We start from the raw sequence: 9,877 nt of genomic DNA on the forward strand, positions 1-9,877 counted from the left end.
ATTATAAGTCCAAAATCCAAAAATTCCTTCATCTGTGAAATCTAGAATGCAAGTTATCTGCTTCCAAAGTATAAGGGCAGAACAGGCACAATCTAGACATTTTCATTACCAACGGGAGAAATTGCAGGGGCAGAAGGCATAACAGGCACCATCAGCACAACACATTAAATTAGCCCTCAAGGCTTGAAAATAATCCTGTTTTCTGAGACCATTTACATAATGGCCTTACCCCTCCAGACTCTAGATATTGGCCACACTCTCCAGATTCTGACTGGAGACCCCTCGGCTCTGGGCTTCAGCTCTGCCTTCCAGGCCCACTGGGCTTCAGCAACTCCATTCCCTCAGCTTTAGGCGCATCATTCTCCCACTCCATCAGAATGGTGACTCCACCCTTAGAAACACCAGAGGCCATGGCTACACCTTTTGAAACCCCAGAGGTCAGGGCCATACCTTTTGTGACTGAGGCAGCTCGGCTTCTTGTGTTCCTTGTCTCTTCAGCTTCTGCTTCCTGGTTCCTTGGCCTCTTGGCCCCTCAGGCCTCAGGCTTATGTCTGCCCTGCTGGGGCAAGTGTTCCAAAGCTCTATTGCTCCACAGATAAGTGCCTGGAGGCACCCCATGCCACTGGTAAACTTCAGCGGGAAGACACTCAGATCTCTTGTTCTGTAGATTGGCAAGCCCAGCTCCACTGATAAGTACCGGGAGGCACCCTACTCTGCCAGGAAGCCTTCTGCACAATGGCACTCAATACTCTTGCTCCATGGTTCAGCTCCAGTGCTGTCTGGTTCTGGTCTCCTGGTTCTGCAGCTGCCAGTTCTCTGCTGCCACCGCTTCTCTGCTTATGCCAGTCCTCTGCCGCTGTCCATTCAGTTTCAAAACTGCTTCCACATTTTAGGTATCTGTTTTTAGTTAGAGCAGCACTAGATGATTAAGAGAGATTTGGTACTGCAACTCAATGGTGAGTCGGTACGGGTGTGGGCAAAGCTCCAACATTATCTACAAGAGTGATGACATCCATTATCCATAAGAAAATACAAATTACAACCACATTGAGAAGCCACAACTCTCCTAATACACCCACACCAGAATGGATAAAACCAACGAGAATAAAAGACGTCAAGGTTTGAAGTAAAGTGAACTCTTATATGCCATGGCGCTAAGTAAGCATGTTGGCATCTAAGTTAACACAAGCCCAATCCCAACAACAGATATGCATGTGTATATATATACTCTAAAATGTACAGAAATGTTTAGAATGAACACTATTATATAGAGAAAAATTAGAATATAACTCAAATGTTTATCAATATTGTTGTTAGGTGCCATCAAGCTGGTTCTGACTCATAGCAATCCTATGTACAACAGAACGAAACACTGCCCTGTCCTGTGCCATCCTTGTTATGCTTAAACCCGTTGTTGTAGCCACTGTGTCAATTTGTCTCATTGAGGGTCTTCCTCATTTTTGCTGACCCTCTACTTTATCAAGTGTGACGTCCTTCTCCAGGGACTAATCCTTCCTGACAAAATGTCTAAAGTCTGTGAGACTTAGTCTCGCTATCCTTGCTTGTAAGGAGCATTCTTGTTGTACTTCTTCCAGGACAGATTTGTTTGTTCTTTTGGAATATTCTTCCTCAACACCACAATTGAAAGGCTTAAATTCTTCTTCATTTTCTTTATTCATTGTCCAGCTTTCATATGCATAAGAGGTGATTAAAAACATCATGGCTTGGGTCAGGCACACCTCAGTCTTCAAGGTGACTGACTTCTTTGCTTTTCAACACTTAAAGAGGTCCTTTGCAGCAGATTTGTCCAATGCATTGCATGTTTTGATTTCTTGACTGATGCTTCTGTGGGTTTTGATTGTGGACCCAAGTAAAATGAAATCCTTGACAATTTGCATCTTTTCTCCATCTATCATGATGATGCTAATTGGTCCAATTATAAGGATTTTAGTTTTCTTTATGTTGAGGTGTAATTCATACTGAAGGCTGCAGCCTTTGATCTTCTTCAGTAACTGCTTCAAGACCTCTTCACTTTCAGCAAGCAAGGTTGTATCATCTGCATAACGCAAGTGGTTAATAAGTCTTCCTTCAGTTCTGATGCCCTGTTCTTCTTCATGTAGTCCAGTAATTATAACAATTAGACAAATAAATAAATAAACTTCCTGGAACTAATAAGTGAAGTTATCAAAGTCACAGGATACATGGTTAACACAGAAATCATTTATATTTCTATGTGCTAGCAAAGAAAAATTGTAAGCAAAAACCTAAAAAAAGAATAGTACAACTAATAATATCATCAAATATGTACAGGATTGGTGAGCAAAAAATTATGAAATATTTGATAAAATACATCAAATCTAAGTGGAGAGACATGCTGTGTTTATGGGCTGCAGAAATCAACATACTAATGTTCCAATTCTTACTGTATTGATCTATACATTTAGGAGAATTCCAATGAAAACCTGATGAGGCTTTTGGTAGATCTAGATAAAATGTTTGTGTAGCTTACGGTATTGCAAATATAAACTAACAGGGGATACCATGGCTAAAGTAAAATACATCAAGAATACCAAACGATGCTGAGGTGTGTAACAACTGGAGCCTTCACACACTGTGGTGTAAATGTAAAAATGGAATAGCCACTTTAGGAAGCTGTCGTTTCTTAACAAGTTAAACATACACTTATCATATTGGCAAGAAATATCATTTTTAGGTCTTTATATGAGAGAAATGAAAATTTATGTCCACACAAAAAGTTTAAATGAAGTTTTATAAACACTCTATTCTAATCAACCAAATTTGGAAACAACACAAGTATCCTTCAATAAGAGAATGGATAAATCAACTTTGGTACATCCATATAATGGAATATTGCTTAACAATAGAAAGGAACAAACTATTAATATATAAATATGTGTGTGTGTGTATATATATATATACTTGGATGTATCTCAAAGGCATTCAGTTGATTCAAAAAAATCCCTGTCAAAAGTTCACATACCATATGTTTCTATTTACATAATATACTTGAGATTGCAAACTACAGTGATGGGAAACACAGCAGTAGTTGCCAGGGGTTAGGGTATGAAGTTTACCCTCCATCCTTACGTATCTCTATATATTAAAAGATACACATAACGTGTAATTAATAAGATTATGTTAAAGAATATATTTTGTAGTTGTATAAAATATAATTCATTTATCCAAAGGAGTATTATTCAGTCTTAAAAAAAAAATGAAGACTATGTTTCACTGTAAACTGATATTCAAAATTTTCAGGATAAATTTTTATGCTTAAAAAAAAAGCATGAAGTTCATAATGTATTTAGAATGCAACTTTTTGTGTAAGAAAGAAATAGAAAAATTCAGAGATATATACATACTTAATTGTATTTTAATAAGAAACACAGACCACAATAAATTAAAAAAAAATTGAATATAATTATTGTGAACGGGAATAGGGTAAGTGGAATGGGGTCGGCAGAGAAAAGTCTAAGCATGCATTTTATATAGTCATACAATTGTATACAATTTCCTTAAAAATAACATCCTATTTAAGTGGATAAAAAAAAAGTTATAATACTGAATAAAAACGAGAAAAGTAACCTAATTATATATCAAACTTCTAGTATAATGATAAAGAAAAAAAAAATCCAACAATGTATGAACACAAGATCCGGTGTACACAAATTTAATGAAATACGTTCTAAAGACAAAAAATAATTATAGTTTTGAACTTTATTAGTAGTGATAGTGGTACTGATGTAATAATTACAAAATTAAGAGGTATTTATTGTAAGGTAGAACAGCTGAGGAAAATGGTGATGCTGTTGAGAAATAGTATATTCATTATCGGAAATGGGAATTATAAAAGTAGGATGGGGAGTAAGAGGAAGTTTAATTTAAGGTGTTTTACTGACGTTTTATTAGAATTAGAAGTGTTGGTATGAGCCCATGAGTTCCTAAAATATAGATTTCACTTACATGCGATTTTCTTCAGGGGCGCTTTTGTTGTATTTATTTGCATGTGCTTACGTTCCCTGTGAAAATCACTGTATTGCTGGAAAATCAAACTAGCAGTTACAGTTGAAGTAAGGTTCAAATTTACTTAATTTGGGTCTAAGGGGTTGAATAACACAATTTTTTTTATGTGCATGGTAAATAATCTTAGCAATATAAATGTGTAAAAATTAACCCATCATGAGGAATGCAAAATATTAAAAATAGATGTATAATCATATTTTTCTGGAATGATTATTTCAATGACAGAAAAAAATAACATAATAATAATTTATTATTTAGTTTTGTCTGACAAAGCAATTCTGGGTAAAAAAACATTTGTTTTTCTCTTAACCTCGACCATTACAAGAATGAAAATTTTCATTCTCTACAATTTAGTTTTCTTTTTCAACTTACATTAAACCATTAGCTGTAAAGTGAGTGCTCATTACTTGGTTAACAGTAATTTAGATTTATCCCCAAGATGAGAAACGTATTCCCTTTAGAATTCTGTTTTTCCCCTCAAGGGGAAAAAGGGTATAAGATGAGTTATGTAATAAATTCTAGTAGGAGCTTTCTACATAAATGAGGAGTTTGGTTTTCTTTACTGTTGCATTTTTATTGGTTGGATCATTTTACTTACTTCTTGTGGAAACTTCACGTTGGTAATGAAATCTCTGAAACTGAAAACACAAGAAAATTGTGTGCTAAATTTTGGACTTTCTAAGCTAAGGTGAAAAATTGGTGTTTGTAAAGATGATAATGTGGTGTGAAATTTTACACATTTAAGAAACTAGTTAAAACTGAATATTAAATTGTAGGATGAAGAATTTTTCTTTAAGTATTTTAGGGTGGTTGAATAAATCAATGTATTAAAAATTATTAGATTACTGTGCCTGTCCAGCTAGGTGTGTATCCACATCCTTCATATATAAATGTTTGCTGTGTCTAATAAGGAATGTTTCTGACCCAAGCACATGGATTTATGTTCCCTAGAAAACTGGATCCATTGGACATTAACTGGCAATAAGGATGCCACAAAACAGGTGGAGAGATTACACTTCAGAAGTTTTTGTTGTTGTTGTTACTAGTTTATTAGTTATCAATCTAGTTTATAATATATCACTTTTATTAGTTATCAATCCATTGGGTTGAAAAGGGATGTTATAGAATCTCTTCCTTAGCAATATATTTTTTGAGAAAATTTAATACCCTCCTATTTTTCTAAGAAAATTTAAACATACTGTTTCCTTGATGATAACATACTAAAGAATTAAAAATTTCACATCATATTAAGATCTAAGATCTTTCAGGGATGATTTTGCTAAATTAATTTTCTTTTTCTCTATGTAGTTGAAAGTTGAAGTGCCTAATTGTTACAAAGAAAAGCTTCATATACGGTATGCTTGCCTTTGACCATATGTAAAAGGGAAACACAGAAATTAAAAAAACAAAGCAAACCCCTCCAAACAACAACAACCACCTCCATTTCTCGGTAATTTTCCACTGTGATAAGGCTTCTTACTTTAGATTCTCATTACATCTTTGACTGCCTATGACTTTGATAAAAGCTGACTTCAACATGCGTTCTCACTGTCCTCATATGGTTACGTTTACACCAGGTGATCTTACACAGCAGATGGAAACATCACATTATATGTGGACTTTTCTGATTCTCTGCTAAATGAACTATAGGTCCATTGGCTTGACAAGGAAGATTATTGTCCTCAACAACCTATCATTAATAAAAGCATGGCTCCTATTTTTCTGATTAGATGGACAAATGCACAAGATCTGCTTCAAAACTAGAGGATTGCTAATATTAAGTTTCGCTTGAGCAATTTCTGCATTCTGTGTGCCAAGATCATAAGTTTGATTTAAAAATATAAATAATCAAGTGCAAAATTTAGGGTAAAATGCATTCTTACTATTTGTAAGATATATGTTGATCACGTAGCCTGATGGAGAGTCAGTCTGGGTATTTTTATCAGGAGGTTATCGACTTGCTTCTTATAATCCTTGTTTAGACAAAAGAAGTCAAATTAGTAAGTCTAGGTAAAAAGAAAGTAGGTCTTTAATATAGAACTAATATTTACAGTTTCAATATATTATTTCTTGTAATAAAATTTTCTCTTAAACTTACTATTATATTTTTCCAAAGTATTAATGTACAAACATTCAGACAAAAAAAATTTAATTGCTTTTTAGAATCTTGAACATTTGAGAATTTATGACTTGACCTAGCAGGTGTTTTTTGTTTGTTTCAATCTTGCTTCATTCACTCATTCAGCTCACATCGGTTGATTAAATAATGTTACCCAGCCAGCATTTTGAGCTTATCATAGTAAATTTCTTATCTGAATTTCGTGATTTGAAGAGCATCCAAAGGAATTTATTTTTTTCCTGCAATGCAGTACAGAGCTGCTCTTTAGTGCTGCTTGAAGAAAGAATCAGTAACATCTCCCAAGTACTCTCAGTGATTTTTATTAAATGGTGCAGGAAAGAAAAAAGGTGGTAGAAATTAATGTATTTCCATTTGCATAAAGATGTAATTATATGTACCCCAAGAAATCATTACCAGTAAACATTAGGCAAAACAAATACAATGGTCATAGAGAGTTTTGCATTTTAATATCTAACCACATATTCTCTTTCAATTTTCTGCTATGCACATGTGATATTAAAAAAAAGAAAAAGACGTTAGTTTTTCATGTGTCATAAAAAATCCCCAGAAGTACTGATTTGCAGACCTTCAGTTAAAGTCTTTTTCTAAGTCATCTTATACATTAGGACTATTAAATTACTTTTAAATGCAATTATTAAATTAACAAAGACTAAGTAAGAGTCGTATATGCTGTAGAGCTGTATATGCTGTAGCACACACAGTTTTTGAAATCCCCAAATTCCTTATGCATTCTTGGATACATGTTAAAAAAAAAAAACATGAATTTTAATGGAAAGGGGAGTTGACTATATAAGTGAATATGTCTGTTTCTTGTGTGAGTCTCATTCAGATACAATCAAGTAGGTTTCATTTATGTTTTACAGATTAAATTTACTTTTATTAAGGTATGCTCTTTGAAAAATTAATAAGACATGTTCGTATTTAAATGAGTATGATTTTGAAGTTATGGTAACACACAGTTGAACCATTCCTGCACTCATCATTTATGTATCTACTTTTTATCTTGTGTCTGCTGGTTGCTAACAGTTAATAACATTTATATTTCAAGGAATAATACACAGATTTTACCTTCAAAGCACTTAATATTGAGATAGCGCATAAAACTGTACACATTAATACAATAAAAGGCAGAATAAAGTAGCTAAGAATGGGTGATACCTTCACTATCAGTTTTTACTGAATTGTGAAATATGCTTTACTGCTCTTTCATGGTCTTTGGGACATACATGTCCCAGTTATATTTTCCTTCCCTGGAGGTTTATCGGTAGGCATTTGAGCCACTTTAGTATGTTTTGCTGTCACGGCGGATACTGGTGCAACTCCCTAAAAATCAAGGAAGTTGGTCTATGTCACATTTGAGTGTTGAGAGGCTTTTGTATAAGGGGATGATTTCCGGATGCTTCCTGGAAAAGCAGTAGTGTGAAACTTCTGTCTCTTTTGACTGCTGTACAGCAAGATAAGGTTTGCAAGTATGTTTACTATTTCTGTTGTGTAATTGGGAAGACACAGTTACCAGCATTCAGAAATAATCAAGTACATGAGTTATTTCGGGTGTGAAAACCATTTGTGATACACTCCCAGAGCCAAGGAATCAATATGTTCTATGCTGTGATGTGCTTCACCGAACATAGCAGTGATATGGCTCACTCTAAATCAAACTGATAACAATTATGTGCAGCTAGTGCAATGTTTATTTGGTATTTTGTGTGTATTTTGGTGTATTTTTGTAAAGTTGAGTAAGATATGGCTCAAGTGTAATTAAAAATTGTTATGAACTTCCTAGGCCATGGGACTGATACATACCCTGTGTGTGATGTGCTTCATGTAACATGGGATTGATATGCCCTGCCTGCAAATGGCGCCCAGTTCAAAAAAAAAAAAAAATTACCAACAAACAATGATCCAGCATCCATTCATTCTATTAGTGAAAAAAAAAAAAAGACACACCAAAAATTCCCCCCAAAAAACACAAAAATTTGCCCATGAAAGGGTTAAGGATCAGCAATAGTTTTATTGACGAGAAATTTTAAATAGCTCTTGTTTAGGAACTGAGGACAAATAGTCTGAGAAATATCATGCATACAGTGGTTGCAGTATGTGAAATCTTTTTTTTTTTTTTAGGGCTAGCATAATTCATCATCAAACACACACCCACTATTTCCCAAGTGTTTCTCATCACCTGGCTTCTTGGTTTTGAGCCTAACTTGTGGCTGTTGGTTTCATTCCCTCCAGAAAGACACCTGTGAAGAGAGGACATGGATATCTACAACCAAACTGCCATCACAGAGTTCATCCTCATAGGGCTCTCTGACCTCCCAGAGGTGCGCTACCCTCTCTTTGTGGTCTTTGTTGCCATCTATCAGGTCACCTTGGTGGGAAATGGAGCCATTCTCCTTGCCATTGGGACTGAGCAAAAGCTGCACACACCCATGTATTATTTTTTGGCAAATCTGTCCCTCTTAGATATTTTCTGTCCATCAGCTACTGTTCCCAAGATGCTCAAGAACCTCTTAACCAAGAATCAGAGCATTTCTTTTGTTGGATGTGCTTTGCAGCTTTTTTTCCTAGTGGCCCTGGCAGGTACCGAAGTCTTCCTTCTCGCTGTCATGGCTTATGACCGGTATGTGGCCATATGTTTCCCCCTTCGTTACACCCTCATCATGACAAAGGGGCGCTGTGTGAAGCTCACAGCAGGGACCTGGGCATCAGGGTTTCTCAATTCTCTTCTGCACACTGTGTTCACTTTCCGCCTGTCTTTCTGTAAGTCCAATCAGGTCAACCAGTATTATTGTGACATCCCTCCAGTGGTGGCCCTCTCCTGCTCTTCCACATATGTGGCAGAAATGCTTGTCTCAGTGCTAGGAGGTGTCTTGGGCATCAGCACATTCCTGATCACTGGTATCTCTTATATCTACATCATATCCACCATCTTGAAGATCAGGTCAGCTGAAGGGAGGCGCAAAGCCTTCTCCACCTGTGCTTCCCACCTCCTTGTGGTTTGTTTGTTCTATGGTACAACGATATTTACCTATATCCGCCCCTCCTCCAGTCACCACTCCTCAGCCAGAGGCAGGCTCATCTCAATGCTGTATGGTGTTATTACACCAATGTTAAACCCCCTCATCTACAGCCTGAGAAACACGGAGGTAAAAGGAGCACTTAGAAAGGTTTTATGTCATAAGATATGTTTAAAGCAAGGATGATAAAACTCATTTAGCATTCTACTTAATCTGAATTTACAAGAAGGTTTGGAAGAATTTACAGGAATAATAATTTTACATCGACATAGAGAGGACGTACCTATGTATATACAGAAATTTATACACACACACACACACGTATAACTATTGTTATATCTAACTAAAAGGAGCTCTAACGTAGCAGTGGTTAAGCGCTCAGCTGCTAAGCAAAAGATCAAGGGTTCCAACCCACCAGCCACTCAGAGGGAGAAAGATGTGACAGTTTGTTTCCATAAAGATTAAAACCCGTTGCTATGGAGTCAATTTCAACTCATAGTGACCCTATAGGACGACGTAGAACTGCCCCATAGGATTTCCAAGGAGCAGCTAGTAGATTCAAACTGTGACCTTTTGGTTAGCAGCCAAATTCTTAACGACTGTGCCAACAGGCCTCTCCATAAAAATTACAGCCTTGGAAATCCCATGGGGAAGTTTTACTCTGTCCTATAGGGTC

The 9,877-nt window shown here is 35.9% G+C and overlaps 1 protein-coding gene across 1 annotated transcript; it reads left to right on the top strand.

Moving 5' to 3' along the window:
* The first annotated feature begins 8,128 nt into the window (after nucleotides 1–8,128).
* LOC100668002 (olfactory receptor 5V1-like) lies at nucleotides 8,129–9,538 on the top strand. Its single transcript, XM_003418486.3, has one exon. It carries the CDS (start codon nucleotides 8,440–8,442, stop codon nucleotides 9,385–9,387), a length of 948 nt encoding a protein of 315 aa, XP_003418534.2. The 5' UTR covers nucleotides 8,129–8,439; the 3' UTR covers nucleotides 9,388–9,538.
* The last annotated feature ends 339 nt before the right edge of the window (nucleotides 9,539–9,877 follow it).

The sequence above is a fragment of the Loxodonta africana genome, chromosome 13 (genome assembly GCF_030014295.1).
Source record: "Loxodonta africana isolate mLoxAfr1 chromosome 13, mLoxAfr1.hap2, whole genome shotgun sequence".
Lineage (NCBI taxonomy): Eukaryota > Metazoa > Chordata > Mammalia > Proboscidea > Elephantidae > Loxodonta > Loxodonta africana.

What these genes read in the sequence shown, in the direction of transcription:
- LOC100668002 (XM_003418486.3), top strand. Translation starts at nt 8,440, where the DNA reads ATGGATATCTACAACCAAACTGCCATCACAGAGTTCATCCTCATAGGG.